Source organism: Anas platyrhynchos, chromosome Z (assembly GCF_047663525.1).
Source record: "Anas platyrhynchos isolate ZD024472 breed Pekin duck chromosome Z, IASCAAS_PekinDuck_T2T, whole genome shotgun sequence".
In the NCBI taxonomy this organism is placed as follows: domain Eukaryota; kingdom Metazoa; phylum Chordata; class Aves; order Anseriformes; family Anatidae; genus Anas; species Anas platyrhynchos.
The window spans coordinates 18294589-18310049 of record NC_092621.1 but is presented as its reverse complement, the minus strand read 5'-3'; the positions used below and the strand labels follow the sequence as shown (position 1 = coordinate 18310049).

At 35.7% G+C, this 15461-nt stretch overlaps 1 protein-coding gene across 10 annotated transcripts in view; it reads left to right on the top strand.

Moving 5' to 3' along the window:
* Positions 1-15461, top strand: part of ARL15 (ARF like GTPase 15) — a 236248-nt gene that overhangs the window by 103814 nt on the left and 116973 nt on the right. Inside the window, exon 8 of one of the 10 annotated variants that reach the window (XM_072030838.1) lies at positions 3262-3321. The exons of the other annotated variants lie outside the window; for them this stretch is intronic. Within the exon in view, the coding sequence (XP_071886939.1) occupies positions 3262-3306 (45 nt within the window). The 3' untranslated portion in view covers positions 3307-3321. Of the gene's footprint in view, positions 1-3261; positions 3322-15461 lie in introns of those variants that run through there. 10 annotated transcript variants of the gene reach the window in all.

The following is a 15461-nucleotide window of genomic DNA, read 5'->3' as shown; positions in this document are numbered from 1 at the left end:
TAACCTAGCTGTAAAATCATTTAAAAGTCTAGTGTGTCTGACAGTGGGGCACCATGCAGGGGTGCAGACTGGAGAGCTAAGGACAGTGCCTTAAAATGGTGTTGTCTTCTACAACAATAATACCATTAAAGGTACTACTTAAGTAGTAGGAGGAGGAACTGAATGATGTTCTAAAAAGAACCATGACTGAAGGGACACTAGAAATCTAGCTTATTGAATACAACATACTTTTGTACAACTGTCTTTCTCAGGAAAGTTCAAACTCATGTTCTTTCCACTCTGTTTTGTTCTGAAACACATAAAAATTAAATTTAAAAGATGCCTTGATTATAAGCTGGCATCCAGCCGACAGGTGGAGATACATCTGGGCACTGGCCCTTCCTGCTTTTTAGGCAGAAGACTGTCTGGATCTGTTCATGTGTCCTGCTCCCAGTACTTGTGTCTTTAACTGAAATAGCTACCATTGTAGTATTAGAACATACCAGACTTTTGATGTATTTCCGTGTCACCTTTGAGGTAAAGAAAGAGTCTCATATTCAGATTACAGGATTTAAACGACTATCATCTACAACTTCAAAGATAATGGCCATCTAATTATTGGTGATTCCAATGAGAGTCTGAATTTAAAGCAGGAATTAAGAGCTTGACAGAAGAGGAAAAAAGGCTGTTTTCTCCCAAACTGGTGTTATTACCTGTCTCACTGAGTATTTCCATTTTTCTCCTTTTCCAAGATGCCTCCAATTCAGTGCTTTTATATGTATAGACCCTACCGTACTCAATTTAAATAAGTGTGATACCAATCCTAACAATTGTGGTCATTAGGAATCCTGCACTTGTTATGTTACTGCTACTGTGTTGTGGTATTGACTTAGCTCACCGGAGAAGTTACACAAATCATTTTACCAATAAACTAGGATGGCAATTTTTTAGTTCTTGGCCTTCACAGTTATTTCAACTGCTGTATTGTGAAAAGTATAATTTTAAGTATTCCTAAAGTCTGCAAAAAGTTAAAAATTCTTCAGAATACAATGTGTTATCTGAGCATTGCGATCAAACGGTGAAAGAAGGATGATTTACACTGCTCAGGATTATCATTCAGGACTGACTATGTTATGAAGTGACTAAAATACGTCAATGCTAGAATGTGTCAAAGCTACCCGTGGACAACATTAGTTCAGTGTGACTGAAAAATAATTTTGAATTAAGATCAGAATTACATTTTGAAGATATATAACCTGTCAGTTTGTAACCTGCTTCACAGCAATAGCTGCAAATTATTTTAAAGGGGTGGATTTGCTTTGACACTTGAGCATTGTGTAATTCCATACCTTTTTTGGCCCTTTAAAAAAAACTTTGATACTAGTTTGGGTTCTCTTATATTATGATTTTGGAAATAAATACAGCACTGTCAAGTTCTGAAATGGCATTCCAGAGCTACATAATATATAGACAATATATACTAATTCTTAATTATTTACTATAAATGTGTATGTATACATATATATATATATATATATATATATATGTTCTACATCCTGCATCCATTTCCATAAGTAGAGTTGAGTTTTATTATTATCTTTCTCTGGCTGTCTGATCCAGAAACAGCTGAATCTTTCTCAAATTTATGTGGCTTTGAGATTCAGGGTGATTTAAAGTTGCCTTTATGTGATTGTTCTTCCCTGGTAGCTCAGCGAGGAGATATGAGCATTCTTAAAAGAAAAAAAAGTAATTTAAACCCTAAAAACTTCTTGCACTGGGATGTCAGCATAATATACTACTTTGTTCTCTTAATATTTATCATATTTTATATTAATTCACCTATGGTGTTAAGTAATGCAGAAATAGTATTTTGGTATAAGGTATATTTTATAGTATATTTAGTATATTGCTATAAGATATGTTTTTAGGTATGTTAAAAGTCCATTCTGAAGTGGTTATTTTGTTAGTATACCCACTGAAGACCATATTTTTTTCTGTCTTGCAGAATTAAAATTATTTTACTGTTTAGAGTATTTGTTGCTTTAAATTTATTTTTCTTGACTGCATTCTCTTAATAGAATTTTAATTAATCTTTTTTATGCAAAAAAGTTTCTCTTTAGAAGTATAATTCAGACTTAAGTCAGAATATAGATGTTGACATAACATTCAGAGTATGTGTTAATATTTTGAACTAAGTGCTACTAGATAAATATTCATTAAATCTGTATTAAAAGTGATATTGGCTAGTTTGTATAGTGGAATTGTTTGCAAGCTTTGATACAATTCTGCATTTTTCCAGAGATGGGGAAAAAAAAACAACTTTAAATCTGATTCCCCATTCTTTTATTAGACCTTAATTGTTGCTTCATTGGTAATTTCTTTCTCAATTGAGACCAATGAGGCTCTTTGGAATTCAGGTTTATGGGAGTTTTGTGAAGATTGTTATAAAGTACTACTGCTGAAAAGTGTGGCAGTCCTGTACCTATTAAAGGAATTTGCAGCTTGAGCTCCACAAAAGGCTCAGCAAGAAATCGATGTAGTTCTATAGAAATGCAGGAAAACTCTGCCAGAAATCCTGCAAAACACCACAGGATTCCACAAATTTAGCATTTTTCAGCTGACTGCATTCTGGACAACTGCCCTCCCTCTACAACAGAGACAGATTTAGGCTGGATCATCAGTCTCACAACCTCTATCAAACTGTTCTCTGTTGCATCTTGAGACTGCTTAGATGGCTGCTTTGTGCGGTGGTTGGAAATAGAGAAATATTTTCTTATCTCCATGTTTTGTTGCTGGGATGGATGCAAACAGTTACTCATCACCATAATAATGAGAAGGGAAGAGTTATACATACCACCATCATAGTCTTCCTGTTCAGGAGCTTTGAGGTGCCAAGAATAATTTGCAAAATAGAGCTTCAGTTCACATTATTTTCTCTTTTAGTTGTGGGTCAGTACCAGAAACCTTCCAACAACCCCATTCTACTTCTCCTTTAAATTCTGTGCTGCAAGCACGTATTGGATCCTGCAAACTTTTACTGTGCTATGGTACAATATTTTGGGGCTATATCAGCTTTTTAGTATTTCATAGTACTCGGCAAACATTATTATTTACACATAGTATCTAAAGTTTTGGCTTGGAAGGACCAAGCCACATGTTTCTTGTACTCTGTCTCTGAAGCTGGCAGGCTATTGTTAGAAAAGACAAGATTTGTTTTTGTCATGCAGTAATAATCTGCTGCTTGTCTTTGCAGACCTGAGTATTTCATCTTAAATTTTACAGGCAAACAACAAGGGAGAAGAGATGAAGAGAAGAAAAGCAAACTAGAGTCCTAGAAAATTCCTTTTCTTTTTTGTCCATGAAACTTGTTCCTCAGTGAAAGGAGTGCTTACAGACAGGGTGTGCCAGCTGATGTCACCCAGCATTGAGTGGGAAAGTAGAATGCTAAAAAGCAAAAAATGAAAGTTGTACTTGCCTGTTTGCTCCCCAAAAGAATTTAAATTCAGTGCTTGCTACTTGTCAGATGCCCAGAGCCTCCTCACCTGTCTTCGGTGCTTGCAAATCTGCTCCAGTGATCAATGCTCCTCACAAATGTCTGCCTGAGACCAATTAAAATTTTACCAAAGAATACTAGAAAAAAAAAAAAAAAGGTACATGTGTGTCATGTAGTTACTGAATTCTTTAAAGATAAAAACAAAGGCCATCACAGAAGCAAATTAAAGCCCCTGGGAGCTGACATGGTTATTGAAAGCTTTAACAGAGCTGCCCTACCATAGAAACCTGCTTTCTATTGTCGTTCATTTTGGTCTTTGAAAAGGAATTTATGATCAAAGTTTTGTTTGAGCGCAACACAATGGCACTGTTAAACATTCTGCTTATATTTTGGCAAAGTTAGTCCAGGATTTGGGCTTTTAAAAATTTTTTAACATGGCACTCATCCTGAATCAAGAAAAGCATTTTACTGGTTACAATGTTTACCTCTTGAAATAGCAAGCTTTACTTGGGGTGGGTGTTTAAGTATGCTTTTAATCTTAGCTCCATTAAAAAAAAAATAAAATCACTTTTTAAATGTATTTAATTATAGTGGATCCGTGTTTCTTGTTTTAAATCTGTTCCTACTATTTTGTGATAAACACTGATCTAGAGCACTTTTGTGGTTGACATCTCACAAAATGAATGAAAGAAAAACTGTGTAGTTAAAATATTTAAGATCGTAAGCTGCTTTTATACCTAAAGTTTCCAACTTGATGACCATCAAGCAAAATCATTGAAGCCTACTATCCCATATGTCAATTGCTGTCTACAGAAAGAAGTTAGGTTTTTGTCAATTAATATACCATAATATGATTCTTTTCCGTCTTAAAAGCTAATTATCAGTTACTTCATTTGACGACACATACAGGCTGCTTCAATCCAAGGGGGGGAGGAGGGAGGATAGGGTTAGAAATAAGTGGTACTTACAGTTGAAGAAGAAATTACAGTTATTTAGATGTTGGAAAATATGGGTTCATTTCTTGTCTTTGCCGCGGACTTTCTGCACAAGTCCACAGCTAGCTTTGTGGAAGTCAGGTATTTCTGCTCTTCGGCTTATGCCCACAGAGAAAAATCTTGTAAATGCTCTAGGGTTGTAATGGCAATCTGTAATTTTGAGTACTTGGAGACCTAAGAGCATCTGGGGGAAAAAAATAAAATAAAAAATAAAGTTGATCTTTGTGACAGACAAAGCTCCAAAGACTGTGATGGTGAAACAGATTACATAAATCGATAGGAGGACCTTTAAAGTAATGGTGAAGAAAAATCTATGTATTCTCTGTTCCCTTAACATAGAGTTGTTCATGTATACATTGGACTTTTAGAAGCAGCTTTAGAAATGCTGTCTTGTGGTGTGATCTTGATGTGATCAAAGCAAAATGAATAATCGGTCAATTTAAGTTTTCCATCTTTAATGTCTGTGGGAAATAGGCGTATTTGCTTAGTCCTATATATGAGGTTTGTAAGAAGAATGCATTGAAGTTAACTAATGGATTTAAAAGAGTTTCTTTCGAGTAGGTTGAAAGAAAGATATCACAATAGAGGTCCCCCTCTGCTGGTGGAGAGTTTAATGTTCGTCTTGAACATTGAAGTGTATCTGGACACCAGTGTAAAGTCAATTGACTCTAAATGTATTTATGCAATATAAAAACACTGTTACACAGTGACAACTATAAGGAATCTACTGAAAACATTTTAAAATGAAATACCATACTACTGCAGCTATCAAGTTCCCTGTCTACTCATCTTAGCTCTGAAAGATAATTCATGTCGTATCCAATAGTAAGTGTATGCTGTATTGTCAGTTTGTATTATACCTAGCCTTTGGGACTGTTAAGCCTGTTGTTTAACCCTTTCCAGAACTGTTTAAGAATTTTGTGCTGGTAAGCAACAGATTCCACTTCTCATTTTTAAGAGATTTCTTTTAACTCAGTTCAATAAACTGCTTCAAATATGTTTGTATGCATACCTGTCAGGAGAATTTGTCTTCTTTGGAAGGAAACGTATGTACTGAATTTTGCATGTATACTTTCATTCATACATTCATAAAGAAGAGTGAAAACTGTAGGGCTACTGGAGGCAATAGGAATACATTTTGCATGGAGAGAATTTTTTACAGTGATCCACTAAGAAGTGAACCAGCAGGAAAATACAAACGAACAAACAAAAAGCCATCCTAAGTAAATGTCTAGAGAAGACTACCATGAATTCCTACAGCCTAGTGTGTTTGTCCAGTGTGACTTCTGTTTTCCTGATTGCTGCAGGGAGATACTTTTTCCTGTAATGGAGATGACCCACCAGGATGGGAAATAATTCTGTCTCTTTGCTTGCTTCTTCCATCTTTTCTCTTTCATGTTTGACCAGATGGGTTAAAACTCACTCATAGCTGTGGATTTAGTGCACAGTAAGATGGTTAATTAATTCCTTGTTTTAAACTCTAGAACATTGTGGCTGGTTACTTACTTTTGTGTTTGTGTGTGTGTGAAATAAAATTATTATGTGGTGACTACTTTTATAAAACAGATGCAAATAGAAAAGGGTTCTAAAATGTATTACAGAATTGTTTGACCTCAGTATGGCAAATATTAAAGTAACTTGGATTAAACACTTGAAATAAATACTGTAATCTATTTCAAGTAGTTTCCATTTCTTATGATTACAGATGAGGATCTATTACAGCTGTAAATCAAAACCTTTCTGTATTTCATGAATTCACATACAAATATAAGGGTGTGAGAATGAGTGTTCTTACTGTATGCTGCATACAAAACACGATCAACTTTTTTTGAAGTTGGGATTTTAATTTTAAGCTTAGAAGTACTTACACAGGCATGATGTTTTCCCTCTGTATATCTAGCTAGTGTAAATGAAACAGAATAAGAGAATGAGGTTTTCTTCTCCTTGGAAATATAAATCACGAGAGGAGTGTGAATGAGTTTAATATGATCATTCAGTTAAACCTGAATGGAATTTCCTATAGCAAAGAAACAGCACCATCAGCCGAAGGGGTTTTCACCTTCTCTTAAGCAACAGGATGTTTTGGCATTCTAACAAATTCTTTTTGTAGATTTTATTAAATGATAGGCAATGCTAATGCTGTCCTTCTGCTTCACTTCCCCCTTCCACTTTCAGTATGAGTTGAATAATTTTAATATCTAAAAAAAGCAAATAGTCTTTTTGCCACAAAATTTAAATGTTATTATTATTATTTTTTTAATACTTAGAGATTTACAAAGGTCTTTTTGGTCATACTCACTGTTGTTTTGAGAAAAATATCTCTGGCTTTTTAATCACTTGATTTGATTTTATAAAAGTTGGTGTTGGCTATGTCTATCCATACCTACAGGGACTCTCTGTTTAGTTGTATTAGATTTAAATACAGAACAAGCATGACTTCTCAATTGACAGCTTTATGCTTACCTTTTGAGATGGTGTAAGCTGTGTCAGGCACTAATGTGTTGTTTTGTTTTTGGCCTAAAAAGTTAGATATGAGGTGGCATAGTTTCTCATTAAAGTATCACTAAAAATAAACAATTACGGCTAACAAATTAGGTTATAATTGCAACTTTTCTGATAATTTCATTTTGTTTAGTTTTATTGGAATTACCACATTGTTTTAACAACTTTTAGTTAAGTTTTGAGGCTGGTCTTGTCGGTATACTAGATTTTAGTATAAGCTAATGAAAAATAGAGTTGACTTGAAAAATTTGGCTACTCTTATATGCATGGTGAGTTCAAAATTATCCCTGTTTATACAGCCTGTGGCAATTTAAGCAATGTGTTTTGTCACCTGCTTTGCTGTCTCATGAAGCGCTGGAACATTTATGAAGAAATAGAAAATATGACTTTGAATCCTTGACGTCTTTTAAATAAATGCACATATTGATAGTGACAGATTGCTAAACTTGGCTTTAGACACTTAGCTGTGTTTCTTGCCAAAAGTAATCCAGATGTGCATAATTTATCCGCCTGCCATATGTGCACTGACATGTCTTTCTATAATCAACTGTCTGTTGAGTATTGTTAAACAGTTAAATGTTCTTTATCAACTATCTTTTTGAATAATGCTAATAAGTTCTTTAAGGAGTTAAGGAGTAGTAAGACCATAAAAACAATTTTTATAAACTGAAGAAACCAACTTCAGATTTTTAATTGTCAAAAAGGCATGCATATTGGGGAAAAAAAAAAAGCATTGGTAAAAGAAGCTTATGTAAAGACCATCTTAGATGGTGTTATACAACTAAGGAGGATGCATATTTTATGTAATCTCATTAGAATGGGACAGATCTTTGTTGTGGCAATGTAAAGGAAGTTGCTATGGAATAATAACATTAATTAATAAGGATATTTTTTGTATGAGCTGCTTGTTGAAAGGAGAAAATGAATTTAACTTGACAAGCAGTAACCAAACATGTCCTGGCATTAAGTTCAGAAAGAGTTGTAGGAGGACATTTGTGTCATTTGGAATATTTCATCACATCATCACAAGAAACAACCCCATTATACAGTGTCTATTGCACTGGGTATTTGCACTTCAGAAAGTAATTTCTTGATTTGTATTATTGCATTACCTGGAAAAATTCCTGTTTTAAGAAGTGTTCTGTCCAAGGAGTTTGCTATCACCAAATTTTGTTTTCAAAGGAAACAGCAATCCACAGAAGTATTCCATTTGTTTCCTTTCCGTTCACCCCATTGACACAAAGTTATCAGAATATTAACATGGATAATCTGGCTTTCATTGATCTGTGAGGTATATATTGATCTTTGAGGTGTCTGGTGGTCATGTAGACCAAAATGCAGTGCCTCATGGCTCTGCGTTTCCCCTGAGGAGAAGGGCGTCTGGCTCTGTCTGATGTTCCTGTGCATACAGGTAAGTATTTATCCCTACAGTTATATAGATATCTATCTGTTGTACATAGGCCTGTCTTTGTAGCAATCTGCTTTTGTTTTTGAACTCCCCCCCCAGCAGTTGCATAACTTATGGCATGATTAGTAGCTCTTCATCATCCTGGGAGGTCTCAGTCATGACCTCTCCAACTGCTGATCTTTGTCATTAGGATGAGAATAGGTGTACATAAGCTATTGAGAGCACCAACCCTATGATGCTTATTCCCAACAGGTCATTCAGATTTGAGTAACTCATTTTGGTTTATACAAGGGAAGACATAGAACTCCTATATAATGTGCTGAAAGAAGGTTACCATGGGAGACAGTAATGCAGCAAACAGTCCTTACTACCATCCTATTAGAACCCATCATTGCTGGAATGGCAGAAAGGTGCTGCATTCCTAGTTTCTAGACTTTGGTGTTTAAAATTTAAGATTTCAGTTTGTCTCTCTGACCAACACGTGATCTAAATAGTAAGCAGTGTTCAGAGATGTTATACTGCTGTAGTTATCAAAGTTAGCGGCTGTTTTGGTGTGGTCTCACAGAGTACCCTCACACAAACCCTGGCAGAAAGTTGGGAGGTTTCTTAAGGAAAGCAAGTTGATTGTTGATGAATTGTCTAGAGTTACTAGGGTCAATCATGGATCAACACTAATCCATGCTACTTGAACTTCTGTGCTTGCTGAACCATGCTGCAGTTACTACGTTAGGGTCTCTGCTCTTTCAAAACAAACTAACACCCAAAATCAAAGGTCTGTGGTGGTGTGAGTTTAGCTGCTTTTGGGAACTGATCATATAAGCTGTTTCCTTAAGTGTATGATTCACCTCTCTCTTTCTCTTTCTCTCTCCCTCTCTTGAGTTACTTAATGTTTACTTGTCTAATTCAAAATTAGTTGCATGCAAAATATGGGGAATCATGTTTTCTGAAGACTTTCTTCTTGATGAACATACAGTTTCTTGCATGTGAGAACAACTATGGAATCTCAGTATTCCATAACTAACCAGAAATTTGCTCCACTCTCTGCCCACCTCGGGAAACCCGAACTTACTTCAACAATTATTCCTTATAATGTAAGTTTTCTTAAATAGAGTAAATACATATTGTTGAAAACATAGAGATTTTTCAGTCTTGTGATGATCTCAGAATTTTCAGCACATTTTTTCATCATTGTTTCTTTGTGTCTTGCCTTCCCTTAGTCATAAGTAAAACAGTGGGTGTAATTTTCCCCTTTACTTTAAAAACAAAACATAAAAACTACCAAATCTCATTATAATTATGATACTCCTTCAGGCAACACATTTTACAGATGTATTCACTGTTATTAATATATGTTCAGCATAGTATCGTACCTCTTGTTTATAATAATTTAATAAGATATGTTATTAGATTATTTCAGTTACTAAGAGAATGGCAACTTTGTAAGAATTTCAGGTGAGAAAGTGTATTTTTTCATTTTACTCAGATGCTTTTGTGAATCTTAAAATATATCCTGTTGCTTGTGCTTTGTGAAATACTGTAATATTTTTCATTACTCATTTCTTAGCTGGATTTGTAAGTCTCTGAGAAGCTTTCAGCCTCCACAAGCTATTGACATAACATGACTTTTATGAAAAACCTTTTATGCTCTGATTACTTGTATCCGGAGTTTATTAGGGCTGTCATTGTTTGCCACAGAATTATGCTTCAGAATCTTGGCTTTTAATTTTTTTTCTTAAACTGTTTTTGTCTCAGTTCTGGAAGTCATAAACTCTTAAAAAGTACAAATGGAGTTTAATAAATGTTACTACACTACTACATTACATGACCTTCTGAAAATTAAGGATTGTAGCAATTTTAACCTCTGTCACTGATCATTTCATCAATATCAGTGACATCTTGGCCACTTGTAACATAGCAGTTCTGTCATTCCAGATGTCTTCTGGTAGGCAAATGAAAAGGGGGAGAGGAGAGGAGAGGAGAGGAGAGGTGATTCAAAATTAACCTAGATGTGTGCATGCATGCTTGCATACATCCTACAGACACTGCTGCAGTGAATATCAACTGAAATACAGTATATTTGTATACTGTCCTTTTCCTGCCCAGAAGCATTTAGTTATTTTAGTTTCTCCTGTTACATTTACGAAAAGACTAATTAACATAATAGAAAAGTGTTTTGGCCAAAGAAGAGCTAGTCTGATGACTGAACTCTCTCTCGTTACATTTCCATTTATCTATCTTGCTAGAGTAGACAGGACCCTGGATTAACTACAATTTGAAAGGTTAGTTGAAAAGATTAAAGGTGACTTGTAAATGGAAAATGGCAACTTTGCTCTTTTGGATTCTAAACACATCTGGTCTAGTGTTCCTCATGTTGAGTGGTAGGTTTGCCAAGACTTGTTGCAGACTTTGTAGAGTAGTAATAATAAACCTGTTCAGAGAGTTTAAAAGAACTTGGCATGCCATATGACAGGTTCTCGAGTAGTTCCGTCAGGAGCCAAGTGTACTGTAATAGACCCCTTTTAAATTGTTGGCTTACACGAAAACTGGAGATGTCTGCATTTTCTCCTTTTCTCCTCCCTCCCCCTGAAGTACAAAAGGCAGATGAATTTATTAAAATGCTTCTTTAGTGTATGTTATTGAGCTGCAAAAGAGACCAATAGATAAACATTATTGTAAGTTTGCAGATGTGCTCTCATTTATGCCTGTAGGCAAGATAAATTTATCTACTTATGTAAGAGGAGCCTTTAATCAGATAATCTGTTATTGCAAGTAGTTTAGATCATGAGGTGAGTAGTTTTTAAACAGGCCTTTTCAGTGTGTGTTGACTTTACTGGTCCTGTTCTTCATCATGAGAAACATAAAAACACAATCAGGTATAAAGAAAATAAGCTGTATCCTTTTCTCTCTTATCTTCAATACAGTGTATGTAACTACAGACATATGCAATATTTCTATATGAATATACAGCCCATAAAATATTGCTCATTATATTATAGAGAAAAGAACAGATCCAGATGTTTGGGTAATAGCATCCTTTAAGAGAAGTGAAAAAGTGGCAGAAGGATCGAAACATGTATAACTAACATGGTATGAAAAATCTGTCTTCATATACATAGGGGTAAAAGAAATAGAGATTATAATGGAGGCCTAAGCTTGTTATGTCCAGCATGAATTTTCATGCCCTGTAAAAATCAATGCTTTTATGAACAGTAAGTTTTCTGACTTCAGTGTACGTTTTCATGTTGCTCTTCAGGTCTGGTCTTTATACTACTCTTAGAGAACTTCTACTTCATACGAAAAAAGGTATTGTTTAATATGGAAATATTGACCACCTTTGACGTTGACATCCTCTACTGCTGTACTAGAAAGGGTCTGCTTTTCTGAAAGCATCTTCATCTTATTCAAGACATGACAGGAAGTGACTGACATACAGAGATGTGTTAAGTGTTTGGGTACAAATTAACTTCGAGAAGAAATCCTGTGTTCCTGCCTCTTCCTTGCATACAGGCCAAGCATTTAATGGGTTGCAGTGCAGAGTTGTATAGTTGAGCCAAAAACGTTAGGGGCCGAATCACTTCAGTCTCATACTGATTCATCTTGCTTTTGATCTTGTCTGCTTTCCTTTCTGAGTGAGGGAGAGGTCACTAAGGAGGGGATAGCTCAGAAGTCATCAGAGAAATCCCAGACCTCATTTATCTCTGAGAATCAGTCTTGTATTTTTTTTTCCACTTTATTTGCAGTGGTTAGTGCTTACAGTAAACTTAACTATCTTTATTTTCCCAATATTTTCAAATCATGTTGCATTCAGCCAAGTGATATCACTGTAATACTTCCAAGAAAGTATTTAGCGGTGTTTTTTTTGGGGCAGCTGGGGTGGGTATTGGGTTATTTGTTTGTTTTGCATATGCTTTTTTTTTTTTTTCTTTAAAGCCACTGGAAACTCAGCTATTGACAGGAAAAATACCATTGTCATCCCAATAATGGTTGTTTAACATAATGGTGTCTTGAAGGAAACTGCCTACTAGCTTAGCACAGGAGGACAAGACAGCTCATAAAGGAGAGAGGATTTGAAAAGCATACGAACTTTAGAGGATTAAGAGAATGCTTGAAGACTGATCAGCTAATCAGCTCTTCCAGATAATATAAAAGGGAAAACAAGAGGAGACCTAGCAGGAGTACTATTTTATAGCAATTACATTTAAGGGAAAAAACTATTCATGTGTCTCCCCTCAGGGACTTCCAGTGATCTGGTAATTAATAGTGATTTTAATTACAGTAGGAAAAAAAAAAACCTGCTATCGGTTTCCCTTTGGTCACCTAAAAGAACTTTCTTACCAGAATTTTTGGGAAGAGGAAGACCATTTAACAGTCTGTACCTCTCTGCCACCCCAAAACCTCAGAATCCTCATCACCTCAGTGAAATACAGAGTACAATGGACTCGGGGCAAATGAGCAAGATTTAGCGCAAAAGCCGAACTGATGGATATGAATCATGAAAGCTCACTCATGTGTTCCAAGCTGGTGAATGGTGTCCACTCCATTCAAGAACGTTTTAGAGTAAGATGAAATACTTCTTGCAGTACAAATTTCACCTGAATTTCAATAGTATTACATTCTCTTAACATTACTCAGAATGGAAATCTGCTTTTTTAAGAAAGGTTTTCAGAAACATTCCAAAGGTTCTGGAACTGAAGTAAAATACACAAGTCTTTGCCTCAGGGTGTAGAAAATGTTGGGGAGAAAAGTTGTGTGTTTTGCAGGGATCAGTCAATCACGTTTGTTGCAGCTATAGAGCTGTTTTGCTTCTCTGCTCTGCGAGGTGCTGAGGAGAAGAGAAACATCTGACTGGGTGTCAGAAGGTGTCTCTGCATCAGTTCCCTTGCAAGAATGACAATAGGATACAAAACCGGTGGATTTAGGTCCAGTGATCAAGACCCAGAACAAATGTTTCAGGAAATAGTTTAATTGCTGTGTATCTTTGACTTCATTCATAGTGCACCTGAATTGAAAAAACCTTCAAAAATAGTCTTTTTCTACTGACTTCTGTGTAGTAGTGTGTGTGTGATGGTACCTAGACAGGAAGCAGGATTTTCTGGCTGTGTTTCTGACCCTATGGTTCTTTACACAGGTTTGTATTCTTTCTCTTTTCTCCCTCATATCCCCACTTCATTGTTTTTTTTTTTTTACTTGGTATTCTTTATTTTCAGAGGGAGTAATCTGTGTTCAGTGAAGGTCAGCATCAGCACCAAAGTAGTACCACTTTTCCAAGAAGAAATTTCACTTAGTAGCCTGGTTATTTTCTCTGACTATCTCCTTGTACAAGAACCTGTTATGATGCTGCTCTGACTGGTTTTATAGAGATGCACTGTTGCAAAGCAGGAATTGGGCAGAGTTGTTTCTGAGGTACAGAGCACAGGCTTGTCATGTGCTAAATACAGACATTTTAGTGAATCTTACAAATTCTTCATATTTATAAAGAGCTTTACAAATGTCATGCAATCTTCGTTATTGTAAAAAAAAAAAAAAAAAGGCAGGTGTTTGTAATTAGTATTTTCTTGCTTCAGCTGTATCATTGTGCTAAGTAAGCTATGAAAGTGGACTGTGAAGAAAATGCTACTGTAAGCTACTAAACTCTCCAAAGAGTATTAAGAAACAGTCTACTTTGCCTATCCTCATGAAGTTGGTGGTCTATTTTTAGAGCTTGTTGAGGTGCTGTGTTTAATTGAAATTACACCTTTCAGAAGCCATGCATGTGCAGTTACTGTGACTCGAGCATATCTTAGGTCACGTTGCCCCTTGTAGACTTTGGCTAGATCCCTCTGAATTGCCCTTCAGATCTTTGTACTCCTTCCTAACATTAGTCTTTGGGTGCACAATTTTTTGTTTCAGCACTCCTATTTCTAAGCATTACTTAGAGTAAGTATAATTTCTAAGTATTGCTTAGAAATATTTATTTAGGGGTAGCTAAAATATTTGTATTTAATCTGCGTCAAGATCAATGTTGCTTCACGTACTATTTTTATATATGTGTTTATTTGTTAATGCAATATTCATACTTAACATGAATACATTCACACATAAATTCATACATACACAAATTAATTTCCACATAAAATTATTTTACTCTAATATCATAACCAAAAATACAAGTTGTTCACATCTGTATGATGCTGAGTACTAGTTCTATGAACACAGTCTCGTTGAAGGACTGGTTTTGTGACATCTTAAGGTTTTTCTGGTAAATTCCGGTTTATCCTATTTTTGAGAGATTGAGGTGGCAGTTGAAGTACAGAGTTAGCTTCCTTTCAGTATGATGTAATGCTGAGAAAATAAAAAGCAGTCAAACTTCATATATGGTAACCAGCTAGGTCCTCCCAGTCATTTTCAGGGAGGTGCAGGCAGACTCTGGGTGCAGAAGTTATGGAGTCATGTTAGTGTGGCGCTGAGCTCAGGGTGTCCTGGTGCTCTGCATGGTATTGCAGGCACCCTCCTCTTGGACTGAAGTCATGACTCAGCTGTTTGTGGTTGAGGTCCAGGGAAAGGAAGATCAGGTCTCCCTTCAAGAAAAAAAATTGGATATACTTATAATAGTGATCACTGTGATATATTGGCACAAAATACATAGTAATAAAAATAATTTGGGATTATATTTCTGTGCATGTTCTCATGGTGCAGAATTGAGATCAAATTAATTTAGGCATCTCCTGGTTCAACTGAAAGATGGAGCCACTGGATTCATTAACGTCATTAGCTTTTTACATACTGTGCAGAGACTTTTTCTGCTACTGGTTGCTGAGCCTGTGATTAATAGAGAACAGAAGATTACACTGTATTCAAAGAATCAAGTGTTCTGCGAAGTATAGAACTGGCAGATGAATGGCAATGCTGCCTCAGCACTTACAGCGCAGTCACTTGCAAAGTGAAACTCTTCTATGGTCTGAATGCAGTTTGGTACTGTGCCCAGTATTGCTGCCCTGCCTGGTTTCAAGACGAAGATGCATTTTAGAGAGAGGTTGCAAGATAATTGTGGTGTGAAAACATCAATTATTTTATTATTTACTTCTCCTAAATGCCTTCTGGAGGG